The sequence below is a fragment of the Sapajus apella genome, unplaced genomic scaffold (assembly GCF_009761245.1).
Source record: "Sapajus apella isolate SASKATOON/1434 unplaced genomic scaffold, GSC_monkey_1.0 scaffold50, whole genome shotgun sequence".
Lineage (NCBI taxonomy): Eukaryota > Metazoa > Chordata > Mammalia > Primates > Cebidae > Sapajus > Sapajus apella.
Window position 1 is genome coordinate 7836958 of NW_022436990.1, and position 18232 is coordinate 7855189.

Here is an 18232-nt window from a genome sequence, read left to right on the forward strand (position 1 = left end):
AATAGACAACAGGATGCTCAACATGCATTTCTTGTTCAGATAACACAACCATTAGCCTAACCTTGTGCCTACCATTCCTGTTATTGATCTATGGTCATATCCTTACAGCTTAAAACAGTATCTGGCTGGGAAAAGGTAAGAAACAGTAATTGAATCAACATAATAATTCTCTGCCAAGTTCCTATAACTGTCCTTCTTAAAATGCAGGCTATATAAGCAATCTGCCAGTCACTCATAACCCTTCCCTCTTCTTAAAAACTAAAAAAGCTCAAAATTTTTCTTTTTCTAAAAATTTGAAACCAGGTAAATATATTACTTTATACAGGCTGGGCGCCATGGCTCACATCTGTAATCCCAGCAGTTTGGGAGGCTGAGGCGAGTGGACTGCTTGAGCCCAGGACTTTGACACTAGCCTGGGCAACATGGCAACACCCCATCTCTAAAAAGAAAAAAGTGCTTCAAGCAAAATACAATTTATACTTGAAAAACATTATAAGATAAGTAGCAAGATTAAGTCTGCCTAGATTTACAGATTAAACAAATAAATTAAATAGGGTGAAGGCTAGTCCCCTTTCATCTCACTATATTCTAGATTATGTTGGTTTATCATGTACTAAAGATTGAACTGTTTCCCTAATAATGCAAACACTGTAAGTGCAAGAACTAAAACTATAAAACTCTCAGAAGAAACATAGGCATTAATCTTCATGACCTTGGATTAAGCAATGATTTCTTAGACACCAAAAGCACAAACAACAAAAGAAAAAATAAATTGGACTTCATCAAAACTAAAACTTCCATGCTTCAAAGCATATCATCAAAACACTGAAAAGAGAATCCAAAGCATGGGAGAATATACTTGCAGATTATGTATCTGATAAAAATCTACTATTTGGTATGTAGTTAAAAATTATAACTCAATAATAATAATAAAAACAATTAAAAATGGGCAAAGAAATAGACATTTCTGGCCAAGTGTGTTGGCTAACGCCTGTAATCCCAGTACTTTGAGAGGTCAAGGTCAGGAGTTCGAGACCAGCCTGACCAACATGGTAAAACCCTGACTCAACTAAAAATACCAAAATTAACTGGGTGTGTAATTACAGCTACTACAGCTACAGTGGCTACTACAGCTACTGTAATTATGCCTGTAATTACAGCTACTCAGGAGGCTGAGGCAGGAGAATCGCTTGAACCTGGAAGGCAGAGGTTGCTGTGAGCCAAGATTGCGCCATTGCACTCCAGCCTGGGCAGCAAGAGCAAAACTCCGTCTCAAACAAACAAACAAACAAATAACAACAATAAAAAAAAAAAAAAAAACAACTACAAGAAACTGGGCCAGGTGCAGTGGCTCACCCCTGTAATCCCATCACTTTGGAAGGCCAAGGCAGGTGTATCAATTGAGGTCAGGAGTTCAAGACCAGCCTGGCCAACATGGCAAAAACCTGTTTCTACTAAAAATATTAAAAAAAAAAAAAAAAATTAGCCAGGCATGGTGGCGCAAGCCTGTAGTCCCAGCTACTTGGAAGGCTGAGCCATGAGAATTGCTTGAACCTGGGAGGCAGGGATTGCAGTGAGCTGAGATCATGCTGTTGGGACAACTAAGTTCCTCTTCAAACTCAACTTCCTGATTATGAATTGTAAGGTTGTAAATCAATCCTATCCCCACTTACTACTTTAGCCTTCAAAGCTTTCATTTTATTACCTTATTTAGAAAAGTTTAAGTCTTAGCCAATCATGATCAGCTTAGATTGTGTGGTCCAACCCCAGCCAATAGGGGAAGGACACAGAAAAAGGAACTGCATTAGGAATAAAAACTCCTTCTCTCCTTTGTTTGGTGTGCACTTGTGATTGCATCAGACACAAGCAGTATCCTTCTGCAGAAGTAAAGTTGCTTTGCTGAGAAATTTTCAGTTTAAGTGCTGGTTTTTCTTTGAGGCACCAAGCACCTATTTCTAACAGTGCCACTGCACTGCAGCCTCAGCAACAGAATGAAATTCCATCTTAAAAAAAAACAAAAAAAAATGACAAGATACCATTTATTGCATTTCTTACATGACAAAACCAAAAAAAGATACCATTTCACAACCACTAGCATGCCTATAATAAAAAAGACAAATAACAAGTGTTTGTGGGGATGTTGACACATTGGAACCCTTATACACAGCTGATGAGAATGCAAAGTGGTGCAGCTGCTTTTGAAAACAGTTTGCAAGTTCAAAAGATTAAACAAAGAGTTAACATATGACCCACCAATTCTACTCTTAGATATATAGCCAAAATAAATGAAAACATATGTCCACACAAAAACTTGTACCCAAACGTTCATAATAGCATTATTCATAATAGCCAAAAAGTGGTAACAACCCAAATGTCCATCAATTACAGAATGAATACATAAAATATGGCATATCTATACAATGGAACACTATTTGGCAATAAAAAGGAAAGAAATACCGATTCCTGCTGCAAAATGGATGAACTCCGAAACACTATGCTAAGTGAAAATATAAAATGTCTGGAATACATAAGTTCATAAAGATAGAAGGCCAGACATGGTGGCTCACACCTGTAATCCCAGCGCTTTGGGAGGATTGCTTGAGACCAGGAGTTCAGGAGCAGCCTGATCAACACATTGAGACCCTTTTGCTGTGAAAATAATAATAATAATAAAATTAGCTGGGCTTGGTAGTGTGTGCCTGTAGTTCTAGCTACTTGGAAGGCTGAGGTAGGAGGACCACTTGAGTCCAAGAGGTCAAGGCTGCAGTGAAACATGACTGCACCCTTAACCTCCACCTTGGGCAACACAAGTACTGCCTCAAAAAAAGAAAAAAAAAAAAAGACAAGAAAAGAAAGAAAAAAGAAAAAGACAGAATAAAAACTAGTGGTTGCTAGGGACTAAGGGGAGGAAGAAATTGCGAGCTAGTGCTGATGGGTATGACATTTCTTCAAGAAAAATGAAAATGTCCTCAAATAGTGCTAACGAGTGCAAAACTTTGTGAATACACTAAAAACCACTGAATTGTATACTTCAAAAGGGTGCATATTATGGTATACAAATATTATATTTTTCAATAAAAAAGAAAAAAAATGCAAACATTAAAGAATTGAGACACGACTTGGTCAAGTCTCCAAACTGTGCCAAAAGCAAAATCTAGCTGGCATGGTGGTTTATGCCTGTAATCCCAACACTTTGGGAGGCCACAGCAGGGAGAGCGCTTAAACCCAGGAGTTCAAGACCAGCCTGGGCAATATGACAAAACTCCGTCTCTACAAAAAAAACTACACAAATTAGCTGGGTGTGGTGATGTGTGTCTATAGTTCCAGTTACTCAGGAGGCTGAGGTTGAGGGGTTTCTTGAGCCCAGGGACTTTATAGTCCCCAGTTACACTTAGCACATCTTGTAATCATACTTCCTCATTATTAAGATGCCAGAAACTGTGAGATCAAACACTGACTTAGGAATAAATACCTTTTAAGCAAAAACAAACAAAAAGTATACTATTTCAGTAACCAACAAAATTGTACATTAATCCATTTAGTTCCACACCATAACCTTATTTTAGAATCACAATTAACATGTAAGTATGCACTTTCATATCTGAGTTGAAGGCTGTTCTAAATGACTTTTGGCCATAACAGGTTTGGACAATCTCATGGTGACATATTACATACCACTCTCCTTAGAATCTGTGCTCTTCATCTTCACTTTTATAACACTTTTAGGACCAACAGCATGACACTAAGACAGGATGGAAAACACTGGAGTTTACCTGTATTTCACATCTGATTATTGCTTTTTTTTTTTCATTGAATTATACCATTTTGGAAGTAAACTTTGCTTGAGTGTATGGGAAGGTTTTGGCAGACAGAAGTTTGCAGGCTCAGTGACAACTTTTCAAAATGCAAAAATCAGTCATAACATCCTCTTCTTGCTTTAAAATTCGGTACTTGGCCAGGCACGGTGGCTCACACCTGTAATCCCAGAACTTTGGGAGGCTGAGGGGGGCAAATCACCTGAGGTCAGGAGTTCGCGACCAGCCTGGCCAACATGGTGAAACCCTGTTTCTACTAAAAATACAAAACTAAGCTGGGTGTGGTAGTACATCCCTGTAATCCCAACTATTCAGGAGGCTGAGGCAGGAGAACTGCTTGAACCCAGGAGGTTGCAGTGAGCCAAGATTGCACCAGTGCACTCTAGACTGGGCAACAGAATGAGATTCCATTTCTTAAATAAATAAATAAAATTTTGTGCCTCAGTCTTAGAAAAGTATCAATTACCACTGTCTTTTATTACATGTCAGGAAACCTTTGGCAAATATTTAAAGTTAAGATTCGGGTTAAAATCACAAATTTACGAGAAAACCCCATTAAAAAGTGGGCAAAGGACATGAACAGACGCTTCACAAAAGATGACAAACATGTGGCCAACAAGCATATGAAAAAAAGCTCAGCATCACTGGTCATTAGAGAAATGTAAATCAAAACCACAATGAGATACCATCTCACACCAGTCAGAATGGCCATTATTGAAGTAAAAAAATAACACAAGCTGGTGAGGTTGTGGAGAAAAGGGAACACTTATACACTGTTGGTGGGAATGTAAGTGAGTTCAACCATTGTGGAAAGCAGTATGGCAATTTCTCAAAGAGCTAAAAGCAGAACTACCATTCAACTCAGCCATCCCATTACTGGGTATATACCCAGAAGGGTAGAAACTATTCTACCATAAAGACACATGCACACAAATGTTCATTGCAGTGCTACTCACAACAGCAAAGACATGAAATCAACCTAAATGTCCATCAGTGACAGATTGGATAAAGAAAATATGGTACATATACACCATGGAGTACTATGCAGTCAAAAAAAGAATGAGATCATGTCTTTTGCAGGAACATGTACGGACCTGGAAGTTACTATCCTTAGCAAACTAAAGCAGAAACAGAAAACCAAATACTGCATGTTCTCACTTATAAGTGGGAACTAAATTATAAAAACTTATGAACACAAAGAAAGAAACAAAAGGCACTGGGGTCTACTTGAGTAGACGGTGAAAGAAGGGAGAGAAGCAGAAAACATAACTATTGGATACTGGGCTTAATACCTGGGTGATGAAATAATATGTACCCCAACACCCCTTGACAAATGTTTACGTATATAACAAACCTTCCCATGTACCCCCAAGCCTAAAATAAAAGTTTTTTTTAAAAAAAGATTTAGGTTAAAATTAAACAGTATAACAGTGTGTGAAGCTACCAATACAAGTAATTCAACTGAGGTGGCAAACAGGTGAATAGACATATGCTACGTATAGCTAATTTTGTACACACCCAGGCAATGGCAGTCACCAATAAATCTCTACACGGTAGCTGGCAAGTTTCTGCTGACATCAGAGTTTCACTCTGTTGCTCAGGCTGGAGTGCAGTGGTGCAATCTTGGCTCACTACAACCTTCACCTTCCAGGTTCATACAATTCTCCAGCCTCAGCCTCCCAAGTAGCTGGGATTAAAAGGGTGTGCCACCACACCTGGCTAATTTTTGTATTTTTAGTAGAGACAGGTTTCGCCATGTTGGCCAGGCTTGTTTCAAACTCCTGACCTCAGGTGATCCACCTGCCTCAGCCTCCCAAAGTGCTGGGATTACAGGTGTAATTCTTGATTATATTCGCAATAGTACTTTATAGTTCTTGTCTACTAACTCAAGCATCAATTATAACACACACTAAGACTTCAGGAAAATTAAAATATAAAAAAGATTCATTTGAAAATTGAGAAAATAAAATACATTCACAACTAGAACTTGGTTTTTTTAGTTCCTTAATCTCTATCACCCTTAAGCTGTAGGCTCTGAGATCAAGATATGTGATAATGGGCTGGGTGCTGTGGCTCACGCCTGTAATCCCAGCACTTTTGGGAGCCCAAGGTGGGCAGATGACGAGGTCAGGAGTTCAAGAATAGCCTGGCCAACGTAGTGAAGCTCCATCTCTACTAAAATACAAAAACTAGCCAGGTGTGGTGGCGTGTGCCTGTAATCCCAGCTACTCAGGAGGCTGAGGCAGGAGAATCATCTGAACCTGGGAGGCAGAGATTACAGTGAGCCGAGATCATGCTACCGCACTCCAGCCTGGGTGGCAGAGTGAGACTGTGTCAAAAACAAAAACAAAAACAAACAAACAAAAAAAAAATTGTGGTAATGGTGCTACTTCTTAAATAATCAATGTAAAAAGTTATTTTCTAATTAATGAGTTTACAGAGAATAATACCAGATATATAATCAATCATTAATGTAAAAGGACCGAGAAAAATGTGCAATGTATTATGCAGAGCGTTTATAGGAAGAGCACCAATAATATGTAAATTCTTCCACAGAAAAAAAATCTGGAAACTCTTCAAGGACGGAAAAAACTTAAGACTCATACAACTTAGAATTCCTAATTCTTCCTTTATGTACACTTATAGGTAACTGTATTGAGAGAAAGATAAGGAAGACAGAACAGGCAATGAAGAATATTCCCTTTCTGGAGCTATTTCATTAAAGTTTGTCCCACAATTAAAAAAAAAAAATCTGTTTGAACTAAAAAATGGGGAATAAAACATCCAGCCCTTTCCACTTAATGGACTCACAGCATATATGAGTGGTTGAAACAACCATGTAATAAGCAACCTTAAAGAAATGTGTTATATTGGCCATGCGTGGTGGCACACACCTGTAATCCCAGCACTTTGGGAGGCTGAGGCAGGCGGATCACGAGGTTAGGAGATCAAGACCATCCTGGCCAATATGGTGAAATACCATCTCTACTAAAATACAAAAAATTAGCTGGGCATGGGGGCATATGCCTGTAATCCCAGCTGCTTGGGATGGGAAGCTGAGGCAGGGGAATCACTTGAACCCAGGAGGCGGAGATTGCAGTGAGTGGAGATCACACCACTACACTCCAGCCTGGTGACAGAGTAAAGAAAATGTGTTATATCAGGCACCATTATACACTGTTGGTGGTAGTATAAATTACTACGATCATTTTGGAAAGCAATTTGGCAATATATAGTGATATTTTTAAAAATATACATTCCCTTTGACTAAAGAGTCCTGTTTCTGAAAATCTGTTCCAAAGACATCATATGAAACATGCACAGAGGTTGTATTCCAAGTATTACTTACCATAGTGAATGGAAAGCCTCATTTGTCTAACAACAGGGAAATGATTTAAAAATTATTCTACATCCACAAGACACAGAGTATTATAAAATTATTTTATTTTGTAATTTTTTTCTTTATTGTTTTTGGTACTATTGAGATGAAATGAATATATTTATAAAATTATTTAAAAATATTTACCAAAAATGCTTTTTAAACTTTTTTCTTTTCCTGATATTTTTTAAATTTTAAAGTAATATGTACTGATGGTAAAAGATAATTCAAAAAATGTAAACAAAAACCAGAAATCCTCTCATTCTCTTATACAGTATTCTATACCGAACTCCCAAAGGTAACTATACTGTTAAATTTTGTGGGTGTGTGTATGTTAAGCTCCCAGAATTTTTTTGTGGCATACACATACAAACTTATCTAACAAACATTTCTCTATAGATGGGTAATTTTTTGCTTTGTTTTTAATACAAGCAGACCAATTCTAAGCATATTGTTTTTCATTTTGTTGCTTACACTTATATTCTGATTAATGTTCCATATCAGCACATATAGGTTTACCTTATTCACAAAAACAGATATTTAAATAAGTATCAGGCTTTAGATTGATAGGTATTAAGGTTGTTTAGATTTTTCAGCTTACCAATAATGCAATAATTAACATATTTGAATATATAACTTTATGTACTAGTGTTACTATGTCAGTTCCTACAAGTAGAATTTCAACATTTTAGATACTGAAAGTTATAGCCAAATCATCCACCAAAAATACTGCATTGATACCATCCTCCCTACCTCTTCAAACTATTCTAAACACTAAATGTTACCAACTTTTAAATCTCTGCCAATCTGGAAGATAAATATTTCAATCTGTATATCTATTATTATGAATAAAGTTAAACCACTTTTCCACTGCATGGTTCATCTTTTTCTTTACTTTTCTTTTTTTTTGAGACAGAGTCTTGCTCTGTTACCCAGGTTGGAGTGCAATGGCACGATCTAGGCTTACTGCAACCTCCGCCTCCCAGGTTCAAGCAATTCTCTTGACTCAGCTTCCCAAGTAGCTGGGATTACAGGAGTCCACCAACACGCCTGGCTAATTTTTGTATTTTTAGTAAAGACGGGGTTTCACCACATTGGCCAGGCTGGTCTTGAACTCCTGACCTCAGGGAATCTGCACGCCTTGGCCTCCCAAAGTGCTGGGATTACAGGCGTGAGCTACCGTTCCCGGCCAGTTCATTTTTCTTATAGGCTTATAAGAGTCCTGATACAGTCAGGAAATTTACTCTTTGTCACATGTTGTAAGCTTTTTTTATTTTTGATATGAGTCTTGCTCTGTCAACCAGGCTGGAGCGCAGTGGCACAATCTTGGCTCACTGCAAACTCCGCCTCCTGGTTCAAGCGATTCTCCTGCCTTAGCCTCCCAAGTAGCTGGAACTACAGGCGTGTGCCACCACGCCTGGCTAATTTTTTTGTATTTTTAGTAGATCTGGGATTTCACCAGGTTATCCAGGCTAGTCTCAAACTCCTGACCTCAGGCAATCTGCCCACGCTGGCCTTTCAAAGTGCTGGGATTACAGGTGTGAGCCACTGCCCAGCCAACATTTTTCCATTTGTTGTCTTTTAAGAGTGATTGTGTTTTTTGGTTTAGTTTTGTCTTGTTTTTTACTGTCTAGCAATTTCTCTATTCTTCCCATTAGGGCTGTTCAATTTTCTGTAGGCTTTTAACCTTACTTGGAGCTGAGACGAAAATAAATTTAAAAAAAAAAAAGAAATTTTATGTAGGCTCCAAAGGTCCTTCCTATTTCAAATATAAAAATAATACAGATGTATTTTACTACTTTGATCATTATATTTTTGCTAAGAGTTTTCAACAACTGTAAATTAAAATGTAGATATATCATTATTTATTCAGCTGGAGTTCAATTACATAAAAGATAGAAAAAAATACTACTATAGAAGGAAACAAATATTGCCAGTGATTGCAGCTGAATGGTAGAATCATATAGTTTTCTTTTCTGTGCTTTCCAAATTTTCTACATTGAACATACTTTCATAATCAGAAGAAAATAAACTTCCTTAAATTCATCAAACTTAAATATTTTTCTTATGTTTTTGACAGTACTGGCTTCAATTATCAATCAATTATTATTTGAGTACCTGATCCAGCCTGAGTCTCTATGGGAAAAAATGTTAATGAGTCAGATAAGGGTCTGTTGAAAGCAAGAATTACAGCTCCATTTGGGAAGTTCATATCAACAGTAATCACAATAATAGTTATATTAATAATATCTTTCAAGTACTAACTATGCAAGATATTAAAACTCAGTAATTTATCACGACATTTTTATAACATGAGTACAATTATATCCCCATCTTACAGACTGGGAAACTAAGGCAAAGACAGATTAAATAACTTTCTCAAGTCATGCAAACTAATAAGTAGCAGAGCCAGAATTGGAACTCAGAGGATCTGGTTCCAGAATCCTCATTCCCAATTTCTTAAACTAAAGTGCTATTTAAAGGGTGAACAGAAGAAATGGGAAGCTACTTCTGACAGCCTAGAAAGTGTTCAAGTCAAGAATGAGACTAAGCCAAAAAGGACTTGTAAGTAGATTTATCAGAAAAAAAAAAAAAAGATGAGTTTTTAGGAAATATGATATGCCCTTATTTCTTTTTACAAATCTCTAGCTTCAAATGGAAGCTTTTTCCTCTTTCCTTATTTAGGTAACATCTCTAAGCAGATCTCTGAGCTGAGGTTTCCCAGCTATAATACCAGTGTACTGCCATAAGATAACAATGCTCTAAAGAGCTGGGTAATAACAAATACCTATCAAATAACTATTGCTAACATTAAGAGTTTTTAAAAGTAAAAACTAAAGACTGGGCGAGGTGGCTCATGCCGGTAATCCCAGCACTTTGGGAGGGTGAGGTGAGCGGATCACTTGAGGTCAGGAGTTCGAGACCAGCCTGACCAACATGGTGAAACCCCATCTCTACTAAAAATATAAAAATTAGCTGGGCATGGTGGCACATGCCTGTAATTACAGCTACTCTGGAGGCTGAGGCATGAGAATCACTTGAACCTGGGAGGCACAGGTTGCAGTGAGCTGAGATTGTACCTCTCTGCACGCCAGCCTGGGTGACAGAGTGAGACTCTATTAAGGCTGGGCATGGTGACTCACGCCTGTAATCCCAGCAATTTGGGAGGCTGAGGCAGGTGGATCACCTGAGATCAGGAGTACAAAACCAGCCTGGACAACATGGTAAAGCCCCATCTCTACTACAAATACAAGAATTAGCTGAGCATGGTGGTGGACACCTGTAATCCCAGCTACTTGGGAGGCTAAGGCAGGAGAATTGCTTGAAACCAGGAGGTAGAGGTTGCAGTTAGCTGAGATCACACCACTGCACTCCGGCCTGGGAGACAAGAGTGAAACTTCGTCTCAAAAAAAAAAAGTAATAATTAATTAAAAACATACATACTTGACCATAAGAATGTAGGCAAAAGCATAAATGAAAGGCATATGCTGGGCACGGTGGCTTACACCTGTAATCCCAGCACTTTGGGAGGCCAAGGTGAGCAAATCACCTGAGGTCAGGAGTTCGAAACCAGCCCGACCAACATGGAGAAACCCAATCTCAACTAAAAATACAGAATTAGCCGGGCATGGTGGCACATGCCTATAATCCCAGCTACTCGGGAGTCTGAGGCAGGAGAATTGCTTGAACCCAGGAGGCAGAGGTTGTGGTGAGCCAAGATCACGCCACTGCACTCCAGCCTGGGCAACAAGAGTGAAACTCTGTCTCCAAAAAAAAAAAAAAAAAAAGAAAAGAAGAAAGGCATATAAAGAAGTTTCTGTAAATCAAACTTGTCTTTTGTATTTGTAAGCTTCTCTGAGTATCAATGGCCAAACTGAACTAGTAATATCTCTGAGAAAAAAGCTTTTACGGTGGCAGCAATTTTTTTTTTTTTTTTTGAGATGGAGTTTCACTCTTGTTGCCCAGGCTGGAGTGCAATGGTGTGATCTTGGCTCACTGCAACCTTCACCTCCCAGGTTTAAGCGATTCTGGTGCTTCAGCCTCCCAAGTAGCTGGGATTACAGGCATGCACCATCATGCCCAGCTAAGTAGAGACGGGGTTTCATCATGTTGGCGAGGCTGGTCTCGAACTCCTGACCTCAGGTGATCACCTCGTCCTCCCAAAGTACTGGGATTACAGGCATGAGCCACTGTGCCTGGCTCGTAATGTTTTTTTTGTTTTTTTTTTTGAGACAGAGTCTTGCTCTGTCACCCAGGCTGGAGTGCAGTTGCACAATCTCAGTTCACGGTGATCTCCACTTCCCAGGTTCAAGCAATTCTCCTGCCTCAGCCTCTCAAGTAGCAGGGATTACAGGTAGATGCCACCATACCTAACTAATTTTTGTACTTTTAGTAGAGAAGGGGTTTCACCATGTTGGCCAGGCTGGTCTCGAATTCCTGACCTCGGGTGATCCACCTGCCTTGGCCTCCCAAAGTGCTGGGATTACAGGCATGAGCCACCACGCCTGGCTGGTGGCAGCAATTTTTAAAACACAGTTTAATTACAGATGAATGGCTAGAGATTGCCATTGGTAATGATAACAGCCACAAGTCTGAAACCCAGGAGCTCACTACAATCTAATTTTGATGTTATGACTGTTTTCTATAGATTTACTATACACACTCTAGTTTCTCTTCAGATCGTATAAATCTTTCGCCTTTTACAAAATTGGCCTCAATTTTTAAATCTACAAAATAGAGATTAAAATAACTGCTAATTGCTGCTATGAAAAATGACATTCTATTAGAAACCAGGAGGGTATTTATAAATTGATAAATGGTTACCATATAGGAAAAAACTGCTTAGGTTAATTTTTGAACATACCATATTTAAAAAAAACAAATGTGAGTAATCAGTGATTAATACCTCTTGATATTGTATATTGATAATTTTCAAATATAAGGGTATGACCCACAGGGAAATGACAGAATGACCCCAAAGAGAAAGGAGAGACCCAAGAGAAGGTTAGCTAAAGGTTACACAAAAAGGAAAAATCTGGCCCTGTATTATAGTCTTTCTTTTAATTCCTCACTTTCAATCTCTTTCTCGCCGCCTTGAAGAGTGACTTATTTGTGATGAAAACAGTAAATCTTAGGGGAGCAAGCAGTTGGTCATAGCGGCACCCTGAGGACCTTAGTTTTAGAGGAAGAAAAACTGATGAGCTAAGAGCCCCAAGAAAGATCATAAATGGGGACAATAAATATTTCTAGAGATGTGGAATAACAAAGTAAAACTTATACTTACAAGTTGAGATTCACGAGCTTTAGGAAACATTTTGGCAACATTGAGGCCATCAATGACAATATCAAAAGGAGGACAAGATTTTACAAAGTTCTCAAATCTCTTAAGTTCCTAAAAAAGAAAAGTCAGGCAAAACATTAGTAAGAACTTAGTAAGGACTTTATTATAAACACACTGCAATGACTTTTATTGTTTTGATAATTCAAAATATTCATCCCTTAAAAATACACACACACACACAATATTCTCAAAATGAAACCTGAAAAAGCCAGTCTAGTGGATGCAACTGTATACAATTATCTAATGCATTTTTTTTTTTTTAAGATGGGGTTTCACCATGTTGGTCAGGCTGGTCTTGAACTCCCGACCTCAGGTGATCCGCCTGCCTTGGCCTCCAAAGTGCTTGGATTACAGCGTGAGCCACTACACCTGGCCTATCTAATGCATTTTATAATCTCAAGGTGCTTCACACTTCACAAAGCACTTTCATAGGTAATTTCATTTGATCTGCAGCTGGCAATGTTAGAAAACATTGCCGAAATATTTCCTAAATGTTTTCTAAATTAGCCCACGTGATAGTTATGATCAGAATGAATTGTCAAAATCTCTAAGTCCTGTTCTGTAAGCCAAGGACAAGTGAACCTTAGATGTGCCACTCTACCAGTGCAACTGTGCTCAAAGAACAAGGCTCTAAAATGTGTAGGTCCTCTTTTGTCACTAACAGGCTTTTATTTACTTATGGCTGTTTTGGAGAGGTAAAGATTCAACAAATATTTGCTGAGCACCTACTATATGCCTAGCAGTTTACCAAAGAGAAAAACAAAACAAAAAAACCCTAACTTAATGGAGCTTAGTGGGAGGATGCACAAAATAAACCAAGTAAATAAGTAAATAATATTAAATGTGAGAATGCTATGGAGAAAAATAGTATGGCAGGGAGATCCACCTCTGGTAATGATGGAACAGTTTATATTGGATTACTAGATAACAATATAAATTCTAGATAAATACCCACCTATTTGAAGGGGCAAAAGCAGGCAGAAACTGGAGGGGACATGACATTTGAAAGGTTTGGTAGTTTTAAAATCTGTCTGAAAATTAATTGACACTCCTCTCTCAAAAGGCGGTGTCTAATATCCTATGCTTAAATATGAGCTCTCCTTTGTGACTGCCTCAAAGAACGGCATGTGGCAGAAGTGACATAATGTGATTTGAGGGTAGGAAATAAAAGATCATACAGCTTTCATCTGACTCTCACTCTCAGGATGCTTGCTCTTGGAAACCAGCATCCTGAGAATGCCCAAATAGAGGTCATATGTAAGTGTTTCATCTGACAGTCCAGTGGAGTCCCAGCCAACAGCCAGCTAGCATTGATCCCCACACTGATGAGACTGAGGGGGATTTCAAGATGACCCCTAGCCCCATTGGATTACAATAATAGGGAACCCAAGCAAGTACCATCAACTGAGTCTCATTAACCCCTAAAACCATAAGAAAGAATAATAATAATAGTAATAAATAATTATGGTTTTTAAAGCCATTATATTGGGGAGGGGGGGAAGGAAAGAAAATAAGGGAATTATACAAATTTGCTTAGGTCAGAGGGCACTCTCCAGACAGTATGCCCAGCAGGAACAGCTGGAAATGAAGCAGAAAGCTGCAGAACTTACTGGTTTGATGAAACAGAAGACAGAGTTTGGGGGCAACCAGAGGTTGGAAAATGACAGGGTTTTATCCTAAAATGGATAAAACCACAAAATTTGCATATAAATCTGCCAAAATCCTTGGGTAAAACATGATCTGTATATGCTTGGAGAAGATTCCAAGGAGTCCAGCAAAAAAGCAATAGCTGAAAGACTTAAAAGACCTAAGCAGAGATTACAGCTGCTACCCACTACAAGGAAAACAGAGTTTGGAGTCTAAGTCTCAAGAAGTTTAACAGCCTGCTAAATTAGCAAAAAAATCAATAATTTCCAGATGAACATACATAATCTCTAAAGCCTCTGCAATGTGTCTCATTCACAATGTCTGATACACAATTCAAAATTAATAAACATAAAAGGAAATACAAAAATGTGATCCATAGTCAAAAAAAAAAAAAAAAAAAGAGGAGTCAAAAGAAACCAATACAGGCCAGGGACGGTGGCTCAAGCCTGTAATCCCAGCACTTTGGGAGGCTGAGGTGGACAGATTACTTGATGTCAGGAGTTCAAGGCCGGCCTGGCCAACACGGTGAAACCTCATCTCTACTAAAAATACAAAAATTAGTCAGGCATGGTGGTGCACACCTGTAATCCCAGCTACTCAGGAGGCTAAGGTAAGAGAATCACTTGATCTCAGAAAGCGAAGGTTGCAGTGAGCCAAGATCACACCACCACACTCCAGCCTGGGCAACAAAGATTAACTCCATCTCCAAAAAAAAAGAAAAGAAACCAATCCAAGGACTAGATGCTTGAATTAGCAGACAAGAACTATAAAGTAACTGTTGCAAATATAATCAAAAATTACGCCTGTAATCCCAGCACTTTGGGAAGCTGAGGTAGGTGGATCACCTGAGGTCATGAGTTCGAGACCAGCCTGGCCAACATGACAAAACCCTGCCTCTACTAAAAATACAAAATTTAGCCAGGCATGGTGGCATGCACCTGTAATCCCAGCTACTTGGGAGGCTGACGTTGCAGTGAGCCAACATTGCCCCACTGCACTCTAGCCTGGGCAACTGAGTAAAACTTCATCTCAAAAAAAAAAAAAAAAAAAACAGCAAAGAGAACTTAGGGGTAAATATAGTCATAACGAATGCAAAGAAAATGAACAAAATGAACATTATAGAACCAAAAAGCACAAATGTGAAATAAAATATTCACAGGATGGATTTAACAGCAGATTGGAGATGGCAGAAGAAACAGTCAATGAACATGAAAGAGCAACAAAAAATTATACAATTTGATGAAAACAAAAGGATGAATTGGGTCTCAGTAACCTGTGGTACAATATCAAACAGATCAACATGTGTAATTACAGTCTAGAAGGAAAGGATAGAAAGGACAGAGTAGTAACAAGTATTTGAACGGCCAAAACATCCCCAAATTTCGTGAAATATATAACTTATCCAAGAAGCAGAGCAAACTCAAAGCAGAATAAACACAAAGAAAACCACAAGTAAAACTATAACTAGGCATATCTAGTAAAACAGATGAAAATCAAAAATAGAAGAATCTAAAAGCAGTCAGAAAAAAAGGATACATTACATAAAAAGGAAAAATGATACAAATGACAGTTCTCATCAGACACCATGGGGCCAGAGGACATCTTTAAAAGGATGACAGACAACAACAACAAAAACTGCTTTCAATCCAGAATTATATATCTAGTAAAAATATCCTTCAAAAATTGAGGCAAAAAAAATTAAGGTGAAATAAAGACATATTCAGGTAAACGAAAATAGAGAACTCATCACCAGCTAGCCTGCAACACAAGAAATGCTGAAGCTGGCCAGTGCCATGGCTCATGCCTCTAATCCCAGCATTTTGAGAGGCCCAGGTAGGAGGATCACTTCAGGTCAGGAATTCAAGACCAGCCTTGGCAACATAGCAAGATACTGTCTCTACAAAAAAGGAAGAAAGAAAGACAGCCAGGGGCAGTGGCTCACGCCTATAATCCCAGAACGTTGGGGACTGAGGCAGGAGGATCATCTGAGGTTGGGTATTCGAGACCAGCCTGGCCAACATGGAGAAACCCTGTCTCTACTAAAACCACAAAATTAGCCGGGCACGGTGGTGTATACCTGTAATCCCAGCTTCTTGGGAGGATGAGGCAGGAGAATCATTTGAACCCAAGAGGCAGAGGTTGTGGTGAGCTGAGATCACACTACCACACTCTAGCATAGACAACAAGAGTGAAACTCTGTCTCATAAATAAATAAATGTCATATAACTACTTAAAACAAAAATTATCATAGCACTACATTATGGGGCTTAAAACATATACAGATATAACATATGTTTTAAGCTATTATAAAACAATAGCACAAAGACTAGGAAGTGGTAAATAGAATTCTACTGCTATAATGTTCTTATATCTCATGTGATATGGTTCAATATAAACTCTAAGTAGACTGAATTAAGTTAAGGATTTAGATTGTAAAGCCAAATCATACATTTAGAAAATAACGGAGATCTGTAGGCCAGAGTTAATAAAAATTTTAAAAAGTTAAAAAAATAATGTAAAAAGGTATAGATAAAAGCAAATAGAAGAATTAAATGAAAAATTAAAATAAATTGGATTAACCCAAAAGGAGACATGAAAGGAGAAACAGAAGAACAAAAAACAGATGGGATAAACAGAAGACAAACAGCAAAATAAAATGTTTAAATCCACACTTATAAAAAATGCTATGTATAATCAATGTACTTATCTTTAATATAGAATAAGTGGGAGGTGAAAAGTAGGGGAAAATATGCATCAGTAAGCTTAAGAAACTTGGAATGATGACACTAATGTTAGACAAAATAGACTTGAAGAAAAGGAGTACTATAAAAAATAATAAAAGGGACATTTCATAATTATAACAGAATCAATATATCAAAGTCATATCATAAATAAGAATAGAGCTCCAAGATGTGGATGAAGCAAAAGCTGACAGAACAAAGGAGGAATAGGTAAATCTACAATTATAGATGGAGATTTCAACACCCTTCTCTGCAATCAATTATGATTGAATTGTTCAAACAATTATGATTGAACAAGTAGATAAAAATCAGTGAGGACTTAGACGACAAATCCATACTCTATCTCAGGATACTATGTCCAGCAATAGCAGACTACATATTCCTTTTCAAGTGCACATTGAACACCTACCAAGACAGACCACAAGCTAGGCCACTGATATGGTTTGGCTTTGTGTCCCCACCCAAATCTCACCTTGAATTGTAATCCCCAGGTGTTGAAAGAGCAACCTGGTAAAAAGGGATTAGACCATGGGGGCAGGAAATATATAGCTTTAAACACTTATATAAAAAGAAGAAGGGTTATAAAACACTGACCTAAGTTTTCAACTTAAAAGGTTAGAAAAGGAAGAACAAATTAAACTTCAAAGAAATTAGAACAACAATAAGCAGAAATCAGAGAAATAGAAAAAGCTAGTAAGGCAAAATTTGAAAAAAATTAATGAATCTCAATCCCTATTTCACAGCACACACAAAAGTTATTTCTAACTAGATCATAAACCTAAAAGCCAAAACTATGAAAATTCTAGAAGAAAACAGGAGAATTCTTAGCAACAACAGAATAGGCAAAAATTTCTTGGGCAATACATAAAGTCACCACTAATATTCACATGGGAGGCCCTTGATATAATGCCCTTGAGAAGGTTACAACATAATTTTTGTAACATTCTTGCCAAAAATGCCAACCTGATCTTATCATAAGGAAATATTGGACAAGCCCAAATTGAGAGACATATTATAAAAGAATAGGCCTATGCTTTACTACTTTTTTTTAAGTTGAGGTCCAAGAAAGACAAAGAAAACTGAGATAAAAAGAGACCCAAGAAACATGACAACTAAATCCAATGTGTGGTCATAGTTTGGATCCATAGGAAGGCAAAGCTTGTTGTAAAGGACATTATTGGGACAAGTGACAAAACCTGAGTATCAACTCTCGATCAAATAATCTTATTATATCAATGTTGCAAAGATGAAGTACTCCCTTTGGTCTAATAACTACTATAAAATACTCAACATCATTAGTCTTTAGGAA

At 37.9% G+C, this 18232-nt stretch overlaps 1 protein-coding gene across 5 annotated transcripts in view; it reads right to left on the reverse strand.

Annotated features, from left to right (window-relative positions):
- The window catches only part of PRORP (protein only RNase P catalytic subunit), a 154279-nt gene that overhangs the window by 89041 nt on the left and 47006 nt on the right, over positions 1-18232 (reverse strand). For all 5 annotated transcript variants that reach the window (XM_032242548.1, XM_032242549.1, XM_032242550.1 and 2 more), the window contains one exon: positions 12479-12586. In XM_032242548.1, coding sequence (XP_032098439.1) covers positions 12479-12586 — 108 coding nt within the window. The remainder of the gene's footprint in view (positions 1-12478; positions 12587-18232) is intronic.